This window comes from Anarrhichthys ocellatus, unplaced genomic scaffold (genome assembly GCF_004355925.1).
Source record: "Anarrhichthys ocellatus isolate YVR2014 unplaced genomic scaffold, GSC_Weel_1.0 scaffold13, whole genome shotgun sequence".
Lineage (NCBI taxonomy): Eukaryota > Metazoa > Chordata > Actinopteri > Perciformes > Anarhichadidae > Anarrhichthys > Anarrhichthys ocellatus.
Window position 1 is genome coordinate 7,434,947 of NW_022280043.1, and position 22,640 is coordinate 7,457,586.

General features: G+C 41.5%; 3 protein-coding genes across 3 annotated transcripts in view; 1 reads left to right on the forward strand and 2 right to left on the reverse strand.

Annotated features, from left to right (window-relative positions):
- lin28aa (lin-28 homolog Aa) overlaps window positions 1–3,643 on the reverse strand; it is a 14,844-nt gene extending 11,201 nt beyond the window's left edge. The window contains exon 1 of the mRNA XM_031853245.1: window positions 3,328–3,643. Coding sequence (XP_031709105.1) covers window positions 3,328–3,358 — 31 coding nt within the window. The 5' untranslated portion in view covers window positions 3,359–3,643. The remainder of the gene's footprint in view (window positions 1–3,327) is intronic.
- On the forward strand, window positions 3,524–16,930 carry LOC116386747 (glycoprotein endo-alpha-1,2-mannosidase-like protein). Its single transcript, XM_031853242.1, has 4 exons — window positions 3,524–4,535; window positions 6,708–6,817; window positions 14,454–14,530; window positions 15,502–16,930. The coding sequence occupies exons 1-4, from the start codon at window positions 4,025–4,027 to the stop codon at window positions 16,136–16,138; spliced, it is 1,335 nt and encodes a 444-aa protein (XP_031709102.1). The 5' UTR covers window positions 3,524–4,024; the 3' UTR covers window positions 16,139–16,930.
- Window positions 16,931–17,444: 514 nt separating this feature from the next.
- On the reverse strand, window positions 17,445–22,418 carry yrdc (yrdC N(6)-threonylcarbamoyltransferase domain containing). The gene is made up of 6 exons (XM_031853243.1): window positions 22,208–22,418; window positions 21,098–21,293; window positions 20,489–20,603; window positions 20,261–20,380; window positions 19,970–20,100; window positions 17,445–18,659 (listed from the first exon to the last, which is right to left on the reverse strand). Exons 1-6 carry the CDS (start codon window positions 22,377–22,379, stop codon window positions 18,566–18,568), a joined length of 828 nt encoding a protein of 275 aa, XP_031709103.1. The 5' UTR covers window positions 22,380–22,418; the 3' UTR covers window positions 17,445–18,565.
- Window positions 22,419–22,640: the final 222 nt, after the last annotated feature.

Sequence of the window (22,640 nt, forward strand, 5' to 3'; positions counted from 1 at the left end):
CCCCCCCCCCCCCCCCCCCTCTCTCAAAGAAAAAAAACAACAACTCTGAAACAACGCCAGAAGAGATAACTCCCACCAAAAGCTCCCAACATACCTTCTGCCATGTTTGTGGGCCAGTTTACTCCCAGTGTCTTTCTTTCTTTCCTGAAACGCGTTCTTCTCCCCCCCCCCCCCCCCCCCCCCTCCCCTCTCTTCCAGTGGTCAGCTCTGTCGGTCAATACAAATGACCATTTCTCATCCAACGAACCCCACACACACTCTCGGTCACGTCCACGTGATTCACAATTATACAGTCCCCAAGGATAGATGGATTGCATATTGTGTAATAGAAGGGCTCAAATGTGGAGAGTGACCAATCACTTCTAGCGACACGTCCTCGTGACATTATTATGGCCTTTTATTATCTATACTTACATGAAACTCACAGTATGTTGATAAGTTAGGTGATTTATATAGTTTACAATTGCAGTCATTTTGCACATTAATATTTGCTATAGGCCTTCTTTTTTGCAGGACTGGGCATGTTTCGGTAAAAACATGAAACCAGCTTTTATTCAGCCGTTTCTCATTCACGACTCTTGAATCATGACGAAAATAGAAATGAAAAAAACCAAACATTTTAAGCTCCTTTAAAATGTGATCTATACGCATGCAGTATAGGCTCCATGCACCCAAGGTGGGAGGGAGAAAATAAAACCAGTGGAGCCTGAAGTGCCTTTTTTGACACCCCCAGGTTTTTTAAAAGTCAGTTTGTGTTTTTAATTGGTGTCGACTATGTTTTTACAAGACAATAGTAACATTTACTTTGTTGTAGCAACACCATGTCATCTCGTATATCATCTCTCGTTGTGAGTGCTTTCGTTCCTTTGCGATCAGTGCGTTGATTAGCTGCTGTCCTAACATGCCAAAGAAAGGTTTGGGATGTTAATCCAGATGAAACATGGAGAGAGAGAAAGGGGGGGGGGGGGGGGGGGGGGGGGGGGTATGGGGGGTCTTCCCATGCAGCAGAGGAGAAACAGCTAAACTGACTCAAACAACAGAGGAGGAGAGTTTAAAATATAGAAGTAAATAAAATAAAAAATGCAGAACAGATGTAAAAAAAAAAAAACCACAACATGTAAACAAGCCAAGCTGGTCAAACGAATTCATGGATCAATAGTGATTGATTACATCATGTTAAGACGTTGACTGTGTCCTTGTGGAGTGATGGATGAATCAAAGGAAAGTGATATTTTTACCAAGCTGAAAGAGAGAGAGTCCAGCTCCGAAATGATCAAAAGATGACTAAATTATATGATTGTACAATGAATAAATGAATGAATGAAAACGAAATACAAACTATAAAAAAAAAAACTACAGGTGACATTAAAAACTACAATAAAAACCAAAACAATTACTAAAAAATAACTAAAATAGAACATATAGAAATAATGAATACAGAAAGAATAAACATACCATACCAACAAATATCTGAATGAAAAGCTTAATTTACGACGTGTGAGAGGGAAAATACTAGTTGAATTAGTTACATTTATCTGCGTAGTATAATTAAAAGGTTCCATTACTAAGTATTATTTTGGTGAATGGAAGCACAGCTCCACCCTTGTGTTTGTATGTAAAGCTTGATGGATGTTTTAAAGGTGACCTGTCGATTTCATCACAACTACCACGACGACCCCTTGTGGACCCGCAACACGCGTATATATGGCCCTAAACTTTAGGCTATATAATCGACAGCAGTACATGTCCCAAATTATGGTTTCACAGATCAGAGAAAGCTGTATGCACCATATCAATGCGTTAAAGTGGTAAATTGTTTTTTAAGAAACATGCTTCTCGGCCAGAGAGGAGTTATAATATATTATATTATAATGTGAAGCAGAACAACTTAAGTCTCAGGTTTCTGAAACCTGATAACTGAAACCTGCCTGACCTGCAGGATATAGGAAGGAAGATAAGAAGGGGGACATTTTAAAGTTATAGGAGCCATTAATGTTCTGCTGTAAAACCAAATACACCCACTACACCAAATAGATTTTACACGTTATACTGATTGGATTTTTTGTTTGGTTTGGAAAATGAGATTCTATAACGGGACGTTGAAATTTAAAATGACCAGAGGTTTTTCTGTGGTACTTTTGGATCTGAAAAATTCTAGTTTTTAATTCATAATCTAGTTTATCATTGCGTTATTGAAGCTGTAAAATTATCTGCGTCCCTAAACGTTATAACGTTTTAAAATTATTTCGAATGGGATAACCTGAAGTAGGATATTCAGTTTTAGGGATTTTAACTAATACTTCTGACACAAGAAAGTATAAGAAATACATAATTAAACTGCTGGGTCTCTTTATTGTTGGTAGGCCTACAGTTGGAAAGATGACAGCCTTGATTACGGCACCAAAATCCGCTTTAAACTTGCGCAAAATGCTTTACTGGCCTTTGACAATTCACATACACATTTGAGCTACTCCAACTCTTTTAATATTGCGGGGTTCAAATTTAACATTAGGAAAGCTGAAAAAATTGGTAATATACTTAGTCCTTGAACAGCAATTGTGCTCGAATATAGGAGAATGAAGTTTGTTGAACTGATAGTTTAAGTTATTTTAGATTTGATTTTACGTTAAATACCACAGGTTAAAACGCCCGATTGCATGCGAATATCAGTCACCAGTTTGTCCATAAACAAACTTCTCAGCAGACAAAGAAAACAATCAAATGAAGTATCAGTAAAACAGGTGGAGGCGTCAGTGCCTCCCAAGTGCTGCCTCAGATCATCTTGGCCGGAAGCCAAGATCTCAGTGCTGGACTCCAGCCAAATTACACGGGCTAATGGACTGATCGGTAATTAGTTTAACAGTTAAACTAACTGTTTTCTTTCCTCTATGGAGTTGAAGCTAAACTCCTTCATTTTGTTCAAAGTCGGCAGTAATAAATAAGATGAACGGAACATTTTGCCTTTGATCAAAAATAGATCCATCAATGAATTATAATCAGAGAGACCCATTTTGCACTTCCCACTGGTTTAAAATAATGATGATGATTATAAAACTGGACATCACAACAGCAAGACATCTAGGGTGTCATAATTCCCGGCAGTACCTGAAAGCAGCACGGTGAAGTGCCCTTGGGTTTTATTATGTAAAATACCACTAGATGTCAGTATACATCTCTGAAGTCAACGCGCCTGCCTTCATTTCAACACTTTGGATTTAAAGTCAATATTATGTCAACAGATAGTGTCTCGTGCATAAGAGATTACACTCTGCGATGAGTCATGGTGATGTCACTTGTGATATATCGACAATACTATAGCCTACTTACTTGATCTTTGTTGCCGATGTGCTGACAGCATTCACGTGATGGTCATTTTTTTGCACATTTCTGTTGCGCGAGGCTCTGCAGCCATGTACAAACAAGCAAAACAGAGATCAACCAAAGAGCCCCGCCTCTTTTGATATCCAAAACGGACCGTCAACCAACGGAGGCTGGAAACCCCCCTCTCGATGTCACCGGGGAGCATCCTCTCGACGCCGGTTGTCTTTCCGCGTCCGGTATCAGGTGGACGGATCTGCTTCATGGGCGGGACTCTGCAGCCAGCTGGAGTAAAGCAGCTCAGAGAATAACAGTTTGCAGATCAGTGGGTGAAGCGTCTTGATGGGAACAGCATCGCGAACATCCGCCCTGTTACAACCGAAGGGCGAGCACGTTAACGGACTCGGTTCATTCCCGTTGTACGGAGCAGAAGGAGCGCTTACGGAGGCGAGTTTCCAACACAGGCTACACTTACGCAGCTACGCAGCTCAGCAGAATGAAAAAAAAGTTAAAGCAGCCAACTGCGTCAAGTAGTCTGCTGCGTCTGCTCTGCAATCATGTAGCTACTTTTTTGTAAGCTATGAATTCAGAAGAATGTGCCATTTGCAGTTGCCTTGCAGGATACTTTGAAGAGTATAGTTCGTAGGTTGTGAGGTGAACTCTCGGTTTTTTTTGCGCTCCTGGTCCCGTCACTGCAGCCAAAAACATGGCACGACTACGCAGGAAAGCGTGCATAGCTCTGTTTCTCTTTACGCTGTTCGTCTTTGGGACCCTGATGGGACTGAGGACCCTGAAGCCCAGTGACGGCTTCTCGGATCTGGCTCCGGGCTTGGAGCTGCTGCCGATGATCGCAGGGAAGATGGACCGGCGCTCGGTGTCCCGTGATGCCACCGCGTCCCAGGATCAAGACCGTCCGGCTGGCAGCGACACTAAAGCAGTTTTGTCCAACTCTGGCCCCGAAGGTACCATCTTTTATGATGTTCATATATTTTACTACACCTGGTACGGCAACCCAGACATGGACGGCAAGTACATTCATTGGGACCATATCCTGGTTCCACACTGGGACCCCAAAATCGCGTCCAGCTACCCGAGAGGAAGACACATGCCGCCTGAGGACATCGGCTCCAGTTTCTACCCCGAACTTAATCCGTACAGCTCGAGGGACCCGGACGTGTTGGATTCCCACATGGAGCAGATAGGAGCATCTGCAGCAGGTACGGTTCAGAGACTGCGTAGATTTCTTGGGAAGAAATAGTAAGGAAAATAGCTCATTGTTGCATTTTGTTTTTGCGCTCAGATGCAGCACAGAATATTCTGGCCTCGATAAAGCTGCTGGAGAGGCATAAAACAAATTCAGCACCACACATCCACTGGACAGCTCCCCACACGCCCAGCTCAAAGTCCCTAAATATCTACTGCTGCGCTTTCTTCTGCAGCACAGAGAGAAACTTAATGACTTTAAAAGCTCCAGTAATCAAGAGATCAACTTATTAGGATTACATTATGACTAGAACACCTTCCTGACTGTCACAACTTCAAAATTGATGAAGGAAATTTAGAGTGCGATTACATTTTAGTGTGTTTTTCAACAAAGCATGCCCCTCAGTGATGGGTAATATGGTTGAAATCAATATCAGGATAGTAATGCGTTTATATGTTACAATATTCATATGGGGAAAAAAAAAATCACATTTAAATTAGTCATGATGTTGAATGCAATGAACTGTTCTACTTCTATGCTTTTCATCAGAAAAAAATACGAATAGATTTAATAAAAACCATGGCAAGTGCCATAAAACACATCTGATCATATAGCTTTAAAATCGTCAAGGGGAATGAAATAGTGTACATTTAAATATGTGTTATGCATTATCTAAGGTTAAGTGTGTACTCTAGTTACAAGACTTGCATAAAAGCAGAGATGAAAGGTATTAAATTATCACCCAGGGTCCTATCAGAGGTTTTCTTGGGCATCCCATGAAATATTGATATGCATGTTGTTATTCTTTTCAAAAACCTGTATGGCTTCCCTAAAAGACAGCACAGTCCTGTATAGTCTGGTATCGAGTAACAGCCTGGTGTGTCCAGACGTCAGCAGCCTACACATGATAGGCCCGCAGGTCAGTAGGTTATTGTACAACATGCGGAATGATGACCACGCTATCCATCCGTTTGAAACCTCACCACAAAGGATCATGGGAGTGCTGGGTCACAATGCTTTGTGAAAAATAATCAATTTAATTAGGCACCACAGCCAGCCAAACTGTAAATAGTTCCATTTGGCTTGATGACTGATTCCCCACCACTTCACAGAGACTCATAAATAAAATGAATAGCAGCTGCCTCATTCTTAATACACACAGACGTAGTTGGGTATTGTAATCTAATAGTCCCCATAGCTCCACAGCAAGTGGACGTTTATTTAATGAATTAGCTCTTAGTGCATATCCCATGTGCCAGATCCTCTCTGGTGCCAGGCACCGTTGTTGCTGATATGAAGCTATTTCTCAGCCAGAATCAGAGCATGAGGAAGCATTTCTCAACTGCAATATATAAGCTGTCACCCACTAAAGCTGCGCGGCGAGATTGCCCCTAAAACGAGACATAATAAATATGTGCATATTCCTCAATCGGGTGCAGGATATGGATGATGGGCAGGTAGGCATTTAGATAAAAAGAATCGGCTCACACACTTCACAGCCACGGATGGAATACTGAACAGGCCTACAGACCACAGGCCCAGGGGCCCCAAGGCTTCAGGGCGTGCATGAGCCTCTGTTTGTAGTGAATGTCAACATTTCTCATGGACATGTCAAAGCAGGTTCCATGATAAAATGCAACGATAGCATTTGAGCAAGACACAACACAAATGACCACAGAGACGCTTAACGACCAGAAATGCAAATTGACCACACAGAGTTACAAAACGACCATAAAGAGACGCAAAACGACCACAAAGAGATGCTAAACAACCGCAAAGTGACTCGTTTTGCTCGATGTGGTGTCTTGCTCCTATTTCGGTGAGGTGGGGGGCCTTTTACATATCTGTGCCCAATGACTCATTGTCTTATAATCCAACCATGCATACAGTATCCTACCACAAACCTTACCAGCTTCTGTCTGGTCCTATAAAATACGGTAATTATCCTAATGGATTACCGGGGCAGAATTGTCACAGTGTGTTCAATAAACGCACAGCTGACTTCATTCAATGGGTCTATAAAACAATCCATACATCATTTTGACAATGCATGAGATAACTTTTTTTTCGAGGTTCATATGCATTTTGGACATATGTTCTCTGCAGTAGATGCTCTCTGAGGTATTAACCAGTGTCTTTGGTCCAGGATGGATGATCAGACTCATGAGTTTACGCGTGTCTCCAGGGGTTCTGGTCCTGTCCTGGTATCCCCCCGGCTTGGCTGACGACAACGGGGAACCCGCTGAGGATTTGGTACCAGCTGTGCTGGATGCTGCATATAGACACAACCTCAAGGTAAAAGGCATGTGTGTGTGTGACCTGAAACAAAGTTGGGAAAGAGTCCAAGGTGGAAAAAAGAGCAATGAACCAAATCAATTGTCAATTCAATTTTTATGCAAACTGCAAGTTGTTGCAGGGAAATTTGTTAATTCTAAATCAGCAGCTGTTGATGAAACAGTTTTACACCAATTATGCTGGTATGGGCTTTGTAGGGGGTATATACAACTTTTATTTTTGTTCTATTTGTATTTATTTAAAGTTACTGTGAGGAACATTAAACTGCTTATACAAATCTCAATTCATTACTAATCTATATGAACTACATAAGTAAACAAGACCATCAGCGAGAAGATTGGCGATTTCTATGTAATTATTCTTAATGCTAGTCATCGGTGCCAGCTGGTCGGATTCCGCATGAAATCAGATGAAATCATTCAGGTTCACCAGAAAGTCCTTCTGCTCAGACTCCAGCGGGGCCTGACAGTTTCTTGTAGTAGCATTTTTTTTTTTATACAATGATTGCAAGATAAACACTGTGTTTACCTGGAACAGCTTTATAAATGAAAGCATACAGAGGACAAACAGGACTTGTGTCTAATATACAAACATAAAAGAAAGATAAACATTAAACCAAATACCTTTACATTTTTAACGAGTAACAAGTTATATTGTCTTCCTCTGAGCTGTCAGAATGTCCACAATGTAGATAAGCTAGCATTAGAAAACAACATCAACCCCGTTTTTATGAGTTCAGGACTAGTTTGAGTTGAGCGAGCTAAGACTGCAAAATACTAAAGGTAGAGTGCATTTATTATCACAGATGCTGCGTTAATGAGTCACGCAGAAATTCTTTGCCGCTTGAACTCAACGAGGAGATTTGTGATCGAGTTGTGATTACCCTGAGCGGCAACAATATAAATCCCCCCGTGGAGTCCAGACACTGGTGGTGATGGTGTCTGATGAGGTTGATAGAATGATGAGTTGATGAAGCTGATGAATCTGCGAAGATTGGGCGGAGATGGGGAGGTGGCGGGCTGTGTAACGGCAGCATGAGTGTACTGAAGGTAGAGAGAGACAGTCATATTCAAGAGAGACAGCAGCAAGATGATAGGCTAACGATGTCCTTGTGTTGTTGTGCTATTGGCTAGAGAGACCAGCTGATCTAGACAGCTGATATCATGATTGACGGCCCCAAACAATAACAGCAAGGAAATAATGAGGGTGCCTGCATGAGGAGTGATGGCAGATGTATGGTAAATAAGCTACGGGCTTAGGCATGCAAGAGTATAGTCTTCCTGTCTGAACTTACGCTAGAGCTTCATATACACCATATCATCTTCATAGCAATGAGTGTTAGTTCCATGGGCAGAAACACCAAAATGATTTATGTAAAGAAAAAAGAAAGGAGGTCAAGTACAGAACCTTGAGGCACTCCATTAAATGCAATAAGCCAGCCTGAACAGGGCCCACTGAATTTCAAACACTACGATCTAAACCTTAGTGAGGCTACAACTAACAAAGACAATGTGCTGTATATTGAGGCATATGTTCGATGTGTAAATATCTCTTTACATTATCTCACCATACTTTCATCTCACTAAGAGCAGAGTTAGACAGGAGCTAGCAAAGGATTAAAGATGCTTCACAAAGGTAAGTAGAGAGCTTAACACTGCTCAGGACAGTAATCCCAAAGGAGCTATTGCGTTGTGGGGAGTTATACACGGAAACAACAGTTTTGTTTTTGTCACAGGAGAGGAAGGTTAAGAGCTTTTGAACTTGTTCTGCTGCCTCCCATGAAGCTGTCTGTGCTACTCATGGATTTGATTCTGGATGTTTGCAGCAGCAATGGCATTTCCTCTCCAGCGTTAGAGCAAAAAAAACAGGTCAAATAGCTGCTGCTGCTGGATCAGTTGTTCAGTGGGGGTGAGCATATCAGCAGGGTGGAGAGGTGGGGGGGTAGCAAAGCCACATGACCGATTTGCCAATTAGGTTGGAAAATGGCACATTGAAGGAAATAACTGCCCACCATGTCGGTCTCTCTGCCTCCTGTCGCTGTATCGAAGGCTTATTAAACTTTTACAGGGAAAGCTTGCTCGTAATGCGATACAATTCTTGTCAGAATCTCTCCAGATAAAGAAAGAGATGAAGGGAAAGACAGAAAAGAGATTATAACACAATGGTTGGAGTTTGAGGTTTTTCCTTTTGTCAGACTTTCTCTTAAATGAGAGCTGAAGAAAAATACTTCATCTGTCCATGTGCATATTAAAAGCTACTCAGAAGCTTTCTGTATGAATTTGAAATGACATATAAGAGAGACAAGCTAGTAAGAGTTTTCCTATGTTAAGACAGGTGCCATTAATAATGCACATACAGCATCTGCACAACACACTAAATGTTTAAGTAAAGAAAAATCCGCCAGCCATCCAGATAAAAGCATCAACATTTCTGTAAGGGTTTGTTTAAATTACTATGATTTTTAGAGCTGTAACAATTTGTTGGCAGAAATAAAATCAGTAAGTTACATACAGCCCTAATGATGTTTATAGGAAATAAATTGCTAAATAGTTTGTTTTCGAGTCCCAGTTCAGAAATTGTCAGAATTTTAGCAGACTCTCAATTCCATTAAGGAAGAACACCTGTCCTGTAATTGAGAGATCGTAAATAAATTGTCAAATTGTGGAAGAAACACCACCACTACTCCATGTATATTCTTTAAATATATTTTAACGTACAGGACCAAAACTAACCAGTCACTGATCTATAAGAAAACCAGTTGTATTGACAACTTGCTAAAGTTATCACCAAGGTTAATTACAGAGCAAAGTCATCGGAAGGATCATTGTAACACAATTCATTATGATGCAAGTGTTTGTATCCTGATGTGAAGATAAAGATCATTTATTTTCCAGCAGCGATGTGACACGTATTGGCCTCATCCTGCGTATGAACAACTCTAATGAGAGACAGTTTGTCAGGCCAATCTGTCAGATCTGATATCACATTTGTTTAGTCTGCTGTTTGGCTGCAGGCAAAGAAATAATGTATCACTGCATGAGGGCAAGACAAGAACGCCTGGATTAGACATGCAACGCTGAGCTGATGAGGTTTTACACATAACGCTGTCAGCAGAGAAGCTAATAGAATGCCATGCTGTATTATCATGAGCAACCGAGCAAGCACAACATTTTCTTAAAAGCGTGGAGGAAGTGTGTGTGTAAAAACAGACCCTGCTATGCCTTCTACAATTTCAGAACCTCGCTGCATGCAGACGGAAGTGTTGTTTTATGAAAGACTTTAGAAGATCACAATCAGTCAGCAGAGCAGAGAAAGCCATAGCATATTTTCTCTCTGTATACAGCAGCATGCGGAGTGCAGCATTTCCAAGCATCCTCTTCCAGTTCTCCTTGTTTTTGGACAAACTCCTCCCACTCCATCTGCACACAGGGACATTTCTCTCTGGAGTGTTTCCTCTCGCATAATTTTCAGCAAAATGCTGACACGGTAAAGAACTTTGGCTCTGATCATTTGGAACTCAAATGCAAATTTTTCTCAAGCAACAACCTTAAATTATTTCTTTGCTCTTTTCGAATGAAAGGCAGGCTAAAAAAAAGGAGGGAGGAAAGCCCAAAGGAAGACTGATGGTCCCACAGGAGCAGTGGCAACAGCCAAAAATGTATCAGATCAGGATTCAGGAAACACGCATATCGGCAATCTGCTTTTAGTAGCAAAGTGGATAGCGGCCAATCTGAGAAATGCTTCTAAGAATGCACGAGCAGTGTTGTTTTGAAACGTCAGGCCCTTGGAGAGTCGATATAATTACACAAAACTAATAACGTTCATTTAATAACAACGTTATATTGCTGTAAAAAGATGAGCAAATGATAAAGAGATCGGAAAAAGAGAGAAAACACCAGAAAGAATGAACTCCACTTCTGCGTAAAACAGTTCAAATGTATCCTGCTAAAGTGAGAGAGAGTACCTGTCCGTATTCACTTTGTTTTCCATCTCATATCTTTGTCCGTCCTTGCCCTGTGCCGTCTTGTCTCGTTTGTCACAGCAGCACTCCTTGCAAACTGAAGACAAGGATTACAGTGAGCGTGGCAGACTTGTAACTGCTTCACAGAGCAATCTAAGAACAGCATGTGAATGTGTCCGTACAGTGCTTTTGTATGGCTCACTGAGGCATGAATGTGCCATTGACCTTTTTCAAGATTCTAAATGTATTCAGGACCATGCAATATCAGATTGAGAGCACAATACAAACCAAGGCTGCAAAATGTAACTTCCTAAACATTTCATTTTAAGTGGATGTTTTAAAATCGTTTTATTCAAACAACATTTCAAATGCCAAATATATTAAATTTACTGGCATATATGACAAAGACAATTTTGACTTATTAGAAACTGGAACCAAAGAATGTTTGGTCATTTTTTCTTGAAAAAGGAGTTTCAAGTTGTAGAGGACTGTTGCCCTCCGCCAACATCTCCTTAACTTGCACTCTTGTCAAGAGGAGGCAAATATAATAACTTAGAGCATAATCACCATAATTTGCCAACCGAGATCCAAACACACATCTCCTACTAGGATACTACGGTGCTAGCTACTATAACCTACGAGTATGATGGGCGGGTTAAGCTAGTCTCCCCACACCACATCTCATTTGATAAAGTTATGTTCAAGATGAGTCATTTATATATTTCAAAGGGGACATATTATGCTCACTTTCAGGTTCATACTTGTATTTTGTGTTTCTACTACGCTTCAATAGCCACATTATTTTCCTCATACTGCCTGTCTTAATATACCTGGAGCAGATCTATCTCAACAAAAAACAATTCCAACTTCCTTCTTCCTGGCAATCCCACATCACACAGCTAAAAAGAACACTTGCTCCTCTTTTGGGTAATGCTACACAGGAAAGCAATGTACCCTTTTTATTATGTAAGTTGAACAGTATTTCAGCAGCACCCACACAAAAAAGCTTGTGTAGCCTGTATTTTGTACAGCAGAGTTGGAGAGCAGATCACATGGAGCCTGCACAGCAGAGTTGCTGCTCGGCCTCAGCTTGAAGAGGAGTTGAAACAGTCCTCCTGCTCAGGGGAGGGCGGGGGCGGTTTGGTGGGGAAAGGGTGGGGAAAGGGGGGGGGGGGGGGGTTGATTGGAAGCTGGGTGCAGGAGGGAGGGAGCAGAGGGGAAAATGTGCATCATGGGTCCCATGACTCAGTTTGCTGCTCTGAACAATCTGCACCCTGAGGGGCTGTACAAGGTCTATCCAATAAATAGGCCATGTAGCTGCGTGTGTACACGGGGCAATAACGCCACTGGGTGCCCTATGATGGCATCAGCCACACTTTCCAGATCCCAACAGTAGCTACGTGACTCCCTGCACTGGCTTTGTCCACAGAGCAAAACTGACACTCTCTCATGAAGAAATGTGCTCCGCTTTGTTAAAATTGATCAAATTGTTATAAGGGTCTGGACCTTTATCTTTGCGTTGGCTCGTATCCCTCCTTTAGTGCTTTCTGCATGACATGGCACTAAATTCCACTCTGCGCAGCATGAATCATGGGGTTGATCCTGGCCCATGCTGTCAATGTTTATGAGGTATTAAAATGCGAAGACTCTGTCTCATTTACTTCGAAATTACCACAGAGCAATGGGCCAATGTGTTTGGAAAACAAGCTTTCTAGTGGCCTGCGTTCTGCTGCAGTGAACAGGAGACCATAGCAGCTTTTCCCCCTCTGTGGATGATAACTACATGGCTTCATATCTGCCAATACCTCATAGTTTTTCTAAATACGTTCACATTTGATCTCACATTATTGGGCTGTTACTTTACAAGAAGTCCAGAGAGTTACGGCGTAACAAACATTGCTTCCAGGCGATCATTCCATCAGAATGTCAGGATCTTCCTTCCTCTATTTTTCTTCAAATTGATATTTTGCCAGCAACTGCATCTTACACCATTAAAATGTACGTCTTGCAGCACATAAAATCACTTAGCATCTCCATTAGTGGCACAAGTGGTTCTTTTTTCCTGCCTCCAGGTGACAGTTTATCTGTAGACATTCGCAGTTTAAAACAATTTGCTCGGCTCCAGCCAATTCTAAACATCACTTTAATCCATTAGTACACTTATGCTCAATGTCACAGTGACGCAGTCAGTGCAGCCAACTGTCCTCTTTTCCACAGACAAACACCAAACACTCCCTATAGTAAACATTTTGACAAACGATTCAATGTGGCTCACTAAAATGGAAAAACACAATCGTCATCATTGAGAGGTTCTTATTCTAGATAGTGATGCATGCGTATGTCAGTGTTTCTCGTTTTAGCCACGCTAACAGCGTGGCTCAGTGGAGGGGAACCACTTCACACTGAAATATCTCAACTATACGATGGATCGCTTTGACATTTTGCAGAGACATTCATGGTGGAATCCATTCTATGGGTGCTTAATGCCTTTGTTGATCCACTGACTTTCAATATAGTGCCTCCGGGAGACATTTGTGGTTGTAAGTGAATTGCCTCTGCAACTATTATATAGATTACAATGAAATTTGCAACACACATTCATGTCCCTCTCAGGATGATTTGTAATAACTCTGGTGATCACTTCACATTTTCTTGTAGCGTAACCATCAGATAATACAATTAAACTGGTCCGATCAGTCTTCATCTTACTGGTCTAAATGTAGACTTTCATTAGGTTTTTATCCGGGACAAGAGAGGAATCACACAACGTAGGCGATGTAGCTCACTCGATAACGTCCTACATCCATTTAGTTGCTGTTGGCCTCCAGCATCTTAAAAAGCCCTTTTTATTCACATTGTCCCCCTTGGGTGTCCACTGCTCGAGAAGAAAAGTGTTTCACTTTGATCATACATTATTCAAAGTCTCTGGCCATTCCTTAAAATATTCAACTTAAGCACATTTTTTTTTTTGCACGTGTCACTTCAGGTCCCTTGTTTCTCTGCTGCTGTTGTTCATCAATTGCAAATACCCGTTTCTAACTGAGCCACTAAGTGAGCATTACAAAAGTCTCCAGAGGGGCAGCACTTAGGGTGAAAACATCTAAAGTGTGACATACTTTGTCATGAAAATAGTGAAAACATGGTTCTTTTACGTCACATCGTGTCCAAAAGGACCTGCTTGAGTGGGTAACTGTATTATGATGTACTGGTGGCCATAGCTAGTGTTATACGCATTTATTCATAGGTTTTGAGGAAATATGCAAATAAGTACAGTCAACTGTAACATTAGGGAAGAGAAACCAGACGCCTGATGTCATGCTTTGCTTAGGGCCACACAAGGTCAAAATGGTGCACGACTTACTTGTTTTGCCCAATTGAAAAGGTAGAGCTCTGTTTTTTTTTTGAGGAGGAGGAATCGGCAGTCTGATCAGATTTCACAGCCTTTGACTATCATATAATATGCATGTTATTCGTAACAAACTCTAATTTAAAAAACACATCGTCATGGGATCATATTGTCTCCATTGTCAATCCCTGATGAGAAGTCTCCCCTCAGAAACTGAATGTTGATTTCAAGTCAATAGTTGCTCAGGTCATCTGTGAATAGTATCTTTTTAGCAGATATAAGATGAATGGAAACTAACAAAGCGCGTGTCTTTCTGCCTGTTTTCTTAGGTTGCATTTCACATCCAACCATACAGAGGACGAAACGACCAGAGTGTGCACGACAACATCAAGTATATTATTGACAGGTAGGCTGTGCTTCTCCGTCACTGACTCAACCATTACGATTTCATGCACGGTTAAAAGAACATTAGTTACAAAAATGAAATACTTTTAGAACGCATTTCTGATTAGATAAGTCTAGTTTCATGAATGAGTTTTTGAAGCAAATTAAATTTTACAAAACTTTCAGAATAAAGGTTGCTCTGAAAAGGAGCACCTGTCAAGTACATTCAAACTCAAATGCCCAAAACCCCCCAAAAGATTTTACATTTTCAACAAATGTTAGCAAGAAATGGAAAGCAAATCTTCATATGTTGTCATTAAATGAAGAATCATTTACCCTCTGACCTTCTCTCTAGCGGCCCTATTTGGTCCTAATTTTCCCTCGAACAACATATTTGTCCATGACAATGTATCCTAAATCTATTGGCTGGCTTTTCATTACATTTGCTGTTTGCATTCATGGTGCCAAGAGGATACAACTGTATGTTTTAGGTGATCCTACAAACCTCCTTTAATTACTTAACAGAAAGTTTCCACTTTTGTTACCCGTCATGTAAACATTGAATAACTGATTTATCATGGCCACTTGGGAGCAGCAGAAACCAGTTGTGAACACAAAATTAAGATTTTCTCACCTTCGATATGGTGAACAGTTGCTTATTTACAGTTACAGAGCAACTTTTTATTCCTTTAGAGTTGTGTTTCTGGCCACACAATGGTCCAATATTCACTCCCTTTTAGCTCTGGTTTTGGTCGCGATCAACTCCTGTGAGAAAAAAAAAGAAGATTGTCAAGAAACCTACTGAGCAGATTCAGGCTCCCCAGAAGATGAATCCTTTCCATTTTTAACCCGAGCTTTCCTCTTGTGTTTTCCTCATGTCCCACAGTCAACTTAAACATGCAGATTATACTGAGACTATAATAATAGTAATGCTGAGAGGATAAACCCTTTTGAATTGACTCTAAAGACCCGTGTGTTGTTTTCTTTAAAAAGGTATGGTGACCATGGAGCCTTCTACAAGTTCACTTCCAGCACAGGGAAGAGTCTTCCTCTATTTTACATCTACGACTCCTACCTGACTCCTCCAGAGTTCTGGTCTGAGTTCCTGACTCCCACCGGCTCCCACAGCGTGCGTGGCTCAGCCTATGACTCCATCTTCATTGCGCTGATCGTGGAGGAGCGCCACAAGCACGACATCCTCGCAGGAGGCTTTGATGGCATGTACACTTATTTTGCCTCCAACGGTTTCTCCTTCGGCTCCTCTCACCAGAACTGGAAGACCATCAAAGCTTTTTGTGACGGCAACAACCTCCTCTTCATCCCAAGCGTTGGACCTGGTTATATCGACACCAGCATCCGGCCGTGGAACAACCACAACATGCGCAACAGGGTGAACGGTCGTTACTATGAGACAGCCCTGCAGGCAGCGCTGAATGCGAGGCCGGACGTCATCGCCATCACATCATTTAATGAATGGCACGAGGGAACGCAGATAGAGAGGGCAACGCCCAAAAAAACAGTGACCCGTGTGTACTTGGACTATCAGCCACACGGACCTGATCACTACCTGGAGTTGACCCGCCGCTGGGCGGAGCAGTTCAACAAAGAGAAGGAGCAGTGGCTCATGTGAGCTTTCATCAAACTGACTTGAAACAGCATGCTCGAGTGGAAGTGTGTGTGCACATGAAGGAGAGACAACAAAGGGGGGCGAGGGGGAGTGAATGTTGAGACTGATCAGGATAGATGCGAGCGCATAAAGATGAGCCGAATGTGAGAGTTTCTGCAAGTGTGTGTGCGTATTTTTGTGCACACATGCCGATCTGCAAGAACAGGACACTGTGTCGTCGGTGTGACTTGTCTCGTTTGAGTTTCTGAGTAAAGCAGCATTAAAGAAAGGGTTATTCTGGGGGAATTTGTTCCATTGACAGCCCAGAGTCCTAAAATGTTCGGTCGGCCGTCTCTTGGTCTTTGTTCACTTAATGTAACTTCATGAACTGTCTCAAACACACGAAGAAAACCGTCATCATGTAGGCTAAGGGCCTCCTTCCCTCTCTGTGGTTAAATAATAGAATTGATGACAATAGCCACTTCTACGGTTTCACTTTCATACACTAACGGTGACTTCCCCTTTGTTTGAAAACGCATGACATACTGCATACTGAATCTGTATGCACTGCATACTGCCTATTAAATTAACCATTTAGTATGCCATTACCAGCACACTGTTCACACTGAAGTATACCCAAGCAATACATCTTCTCTGCATCACATGACTGTATCGATGACAACGTTAATGGTCCGCGCTACCATTGAATGCAAATTGTTTATCACAAATTTTAAATCAGCATTACCTCTACCACTCAATTTAATATGTTCCTGTATTATTTTAAGGCAAATTAAAATTAATAAATATTTTTAAAAGTGGGCTCCGGCACTTTTTCTTTTCAATTGTTCCTCAATGTCACCATCATTCCTAATGATTTGAAATATTCAAACCGTCTGTTTCACTGTCAGCCAATGGACAGTCTGAAAGGCAGCAATGCATTTTGGGGGCGGTTGAGGATGTCCCAGTAAGCTCATGTCTCATACTCAGAAATTCTTGGTATGTTACAGGCATTTCTCGTGTGCACAAAATCCACATAATACGCAGTTGAAACGCACTACATACTAAATATTACATCATACTTAGTATCAACAGTGTGTTAGGGTGCAAGTTTGAATCCAGCCATGGTGTTTTAAAAAGCAGTAAGTAGTGGTTAAGCAAGTGAAGAGAACCATTTAGGAAAATACTTTCAACTCACGTTCTGGCAGACAGTTGGACAAGAAGATTGATGCCACTCTCATATTTGCCTGTTAAATAAAAAATAGTCTGGAAACAGCTAGCCTGGTTCTGTCTGATGGTGTCAAAATTAATCTACCAGCTGCTCTAAAGCTAATTTATTAACACATTATACCTCATTTGTGTAAAAATTACATGTTAGGGTTTTTGCAATTTCTTGGCCGGTTGCAGTGACTTTCTAGAGTCTCTGCTGGCTGCCCGGCAACATTCTGGTTACGTCAATCAATGTTAATGGTGGGCGCCACCTTCTGCCACTGAAGTGAAAACTAAATAGAATCAGTTAAGTGTTAAGGTTGAGGCTCAATGTTTTGAAGAGGCTATATGAATAAAAACGCACCAATTACTGGAGCACTCTGCTATATTCATTTGATGAAATCATGCTGTCTATTAAAGTAAAAAGGTACTTTCAAACTGGCATTTTTGAGAATAAAAATATGCTCTTTGGTTGAGACGGGCACTTAAAGTGGTTTCTGCTCTTTAAAAAAAAGAAAAATATCAGATGCTTAACTTCCAGACACCTAAAAATAAAGACAGAGGTATGGCTCAACAATTTTCTGATGCAATAATAACACTCAGATACTGAAAAAAAACAACTTTTATTGTGGTTGCGCAATCCATCAAAACAAGTCAATACAGGCGATGCGAATTTAGAAAATGCTGCAGTTCTTAACTTGTAAATGGAGAGAAGAAAGTATTTTCAAACTTGTGAATGTAGGTTAGGCTCCAACATAAAACAGAGCTTTTGTAACTGTCGCAGGAGACGAATCGTGCAAGCCTCACACGTTAAAATGACGTGGATAAAATAAATAAAGGAGATTCATGAGATAATAAAATATAGTTCTGGACTCAAGTTTGATGTATAGTCAATGCAAGTCATAGAACTCCTCCCATCCCTTATGTTATCACATTTAGGTCATAAAATGAACCCTATGACAATTCTAACCATGATAGAAACATTAAAATATATCTCACACCATTGTATCTTCTGTTAATCTGACCTCCTTTCTAAATAGACGGTAGAGAATTGTGACGCTTCAAGATCCCACATAATCCCGAGATAGAAGACGCATAAAGGAAAAGAGTTACTCCAGTCCTTAAATCAGCCACCAGAACGTCAGCCGTCGAGTCGTTCCTGAGTTCTAGTCCTTCTCGGGAAAAACTCATTGTTCCACGTGAACATGAAAAGCATTCGTCAACGGTCAACACTTGGTGTGCGTCTCAGCGTGTGGAGATTTCAAAAGGTCCATCTTCCCATGGCTCCTCTGACAGTCCATATTTGTGCTCCAGCACATCAACCGTAGAAGAAAGAGCACTAAAAACGGAATTACAGTTATTTCCTGTTTAATGTACCGAGTGTCCTTCAGAGTAAATGTGGGAGGACACAATGCAATAAAGTGTTTTTGTGGCCGTAGCCATGTTTCAATCTGCTAATCAATGCATTACACCCCTGATTACTCAAGTATTTACATATTCTGACTCCATAGGCTTGACTACTTTGTTTACTAGTTTTCAGGAGATTCATAACCACAGCAGGAGGCCCATCCTCCCAGTGGTGGAGTACATTGTGATGACACTGTTGCTTCAGTACGAAGCACAGCAGTAACCCTGGCAGGTGCTTAATGCATGCAGGTGCATGTTTCTAGGAAAGTAGCCTGTGTTTTTCCTTTGGTGCGTATGTTCCCTTCTTCCTGAGTTGTGTAATAAAACAGGTTTCCTCTTTGTTCAACTTTACCATGCAAATAAGCATGGGCAGTCAACAGTGTCCCAAATCCATATTACAGTAAATAACAATTCTATACAGTAAGTACTACATCCTCATAGTATACTGTTTTAGCAGTCAGTATATAAAAGTATCACATGCTTTAGATACTAACATTTCAACAGTAAGTACAATATGTGTCCTATTGCTAATTGAATATCCCAAAGAGACATCACAATGCTTTCCCAAAAATTTAACACTAAATTAATACTTTTTGTTCAGCAAGATTTTTTTGAACCCGCTTCACCACCAGCCATAATTTATTTGAATAGTCATCACCTGTAAGCATCCTTCATACTCTGTGTATTTAATATGCATACTGTCTGCTTTGAGTATACTTCCACTGTGAACACACTGCATCCTAAAAACCAGTGTGGAGAATGGATTTGTGAAATGCGTTTTGAAATGCAAATCATTATTATACTGCCAGATGATCAGTCTCACACAGTATGTACAGATCAATATCTATTTATGACTGAAATCTGATCCATCACATCACATCCTCTGTCTGGAATATTTTCTGGAACCGAAGTGTAACGTGACCTGTATCTCGTTCATTTATTTAGTGTACATATCAGATATATATCTGATATATATCCTTTAAATGTTAATTGAATATTCCTGGATTAGACAGTTGTGAGAAATTGTCATAATTAGCATATGAATTACTGAGTTACGGCCCAAAACGTGTTTTGTGAGGTCACAGTGATCAGCTCATCCTTGAGTAAAGTCTTTCTTTGCTAAAGGTTTGGTGCTCCTGTGGATATTATTGGTGGGGAGGATCTAGTTTGGGGGAGAGTAAATGGTACATGTAACAGCAGAAAGAAAAAGCTAACTGGGTCACAAAAAGCGCATGAACTCACCAGCCGGGTCTGATGATGCTGTATTTGCCGTGAACCGATAGGTTGACCACTGTTGATCCGAGGCGGCTCTGGTCTCCTATTGGTCCGCCATCCACGACCACTGCTAGTTTGGGCCAGAGCTCCTGAAACTCCTTCAGAGGACAAACCGCAACATTAAAGAAGAATTTAGAAATCTTAAATGACAAAGAGATAAAAACAAAGAGAGACACCCTTCCAATACTGAATGAAACACAGTGAATGCGAGACTGATAAAAGCATATCTCAGCTTGTCTTGTATTATTTTTCCCTTACGTGCGCGGCCAAGGGGCTGGTGTGTGAGCTGATGTTGGCGCTGGTAAGAGCGAGTGGTTCGGCACACATCTGGCAAAGGCGTCTCATGAAGACATGGTCTGGGATACGAACACCGACAATCTGAGGGGCACATGGACATGTTAGCAGCAGATGACTGACACTCGGTGCTAAACCATTTGTTTGCGGTTCCATTTTCAGTAACATCCAGTTGAAAAGGAGTGGACTTACTGAAGTAAAGGGGTTGAGATCCTTGTTCAGTACTTCGGATCTTTCGAGCACCAGAGTGACGGGACCGGGCAGCAGGTCACGTAGCAGCTCTTCCTTCACCTTCACCTTACAGTACCTGACCACGGAGACAAGCACAATGTTTAAAAGTGACTCTAGACTGCTCTCATACGGCGGTTACCGCAGATAACGTGATGTTCTTTGTTTAATCCAAGATGTTGTCAGCTGGTAGTCTGCCTCATGTCCTCTGTATTATTTTGTGATTTACTTAAGAATGCCTTAATTTAAAGAGATTCCTCCTGAGTAAATAATGAATGAATCCTGGGGTATTTCTGTGACAGCGGGTGTGATCATCACTCGAAGTGTAAAATGTGTCTTGTTGGTGTGGAGACGGCATCTCTGCCTCTTCTAGGTCTGACTCATCTGCGGATGACTAATACATGTGGTCGGTCTATGATTAAAACCATCACACTTCTGAGGGACTCACACCAACAGGCATTCAAACTGTTTGAATGATCAGTTGACCATCCGTCAAACAACAAAATGGGCGCCAGATCTACGTCTTCCTCTCATTCTGGAGGTAAAACAGCAAGCGTTCGTACATAAACTTACTTATAGATATCCTGGATTTCTCCTACACAGATGGCCAGCGGGTTGTGTCCATTTCGGCCTTTGATGTCGTAGGTTTTTCTGACGGCTTCAGAGTTCTGGGCCAGACATGCCAGGCCGTAGATGGTGTCTGTGGGCACGCCGACCACGTGACCCTCCTTCAGAGCCTTCGCTGTACAACTCAGGATTTCAGCACCATCTGCAGTTCAAAAAAAACAAGGGAGGGTAAATGTGAGGCATCATCCATTGCGGGACACACGTGACAACAAAACACAGAGGGAAGAAAATGTATACGAGTGTCATTTTCAATATATATGTAATGCATGCTGGAGATTGATTCAATGGTAGCGAAGGGCTGAAAAACGTACAGAAATAGACGGTAACAAATGACAAGTGTTGCTCTAGAGCTGCATATAAAGGGCAATCCACTGAACTCACATGTGAAAGTCTATGTGCTCATTATGTGGAGGACTCCTCAGCCTGTGATAACAGTTCCAGAGCACAGTGTCTCATAGAACTATTGACTTGCATTTTGGGAAGTGCAGTATACCAACTTTAACAAAAAGGTACATGACACTTGTGTTACTTCATATATCCACTCCACTGCATTTCTGAGGTAACTGTGGTTTCTCCTCAACTGCACTTATCTAATCACAGGGTACTTTGCAGGAAAAAAGGCCTGCATGCAAATCATATGATGAAGCTATGAATATGATAAATATCTTTAGTTTATATTCCTCAACTAAATGAGAAACATTTATTACAGATCCATAGTTCATCAAGTAATTTCATTTCCAATAGCTGACTGATGACATCTGATGTCATAGACTGTCACATGATGACATGATAAATAAAGCTTTGATGCTCAGTGTGTGCAGGCAGCTGTCTGATTATAAAGCCTGTCAACGTTACTGTATTAGACTACGAAATAAGCTCTGTGTAGGTGTGTACTTGGCACACGCATGACAGGAAAAACAGAAATCTGATGTAACACGCTGCCAGGTTTGCGTCACTTACTGACAAACATCATCTAACATTACTGTAGCTCAAATCTATTAAAGTCATGCACCTGTAGTCTACAGGGATGCACGTTTGCTGTGAATATGAGCTGACCTGTTTGGCTCTCCTGACGGACACATGGCCCATTGGAGGTCGGCGGCAGCAGACGCAGCACTTTGGTCTTGAGCTCTTTGCACATGTCTCCTCCGAGCGGACGAGCTGAGGCTGAACTGTGAGCTCTTCCGGATCTGATTAATTCAACAGCGACTTTACAAACGGACTTCATACAATCAAAGCTGCAGCGGCGGTGTCACCTCATAGCCGGGGAGCGTGCATGTTGATATGACAGAACTCTTCCGGGTTACGCCCCTAAATAATGACGCCAGCTCACTTAAAGGGCCAGCAGCACTTTGTTTTAACTATCAAGTGGGGAAAAAAGTTTGGACTTGATGGTTCTGTTTTATACGTATTAGATCACTCGATTTATGGTATAACATTGTATACATTACGATAAGATATCAATGCTCCTTTTGTAGTACATTTCTCC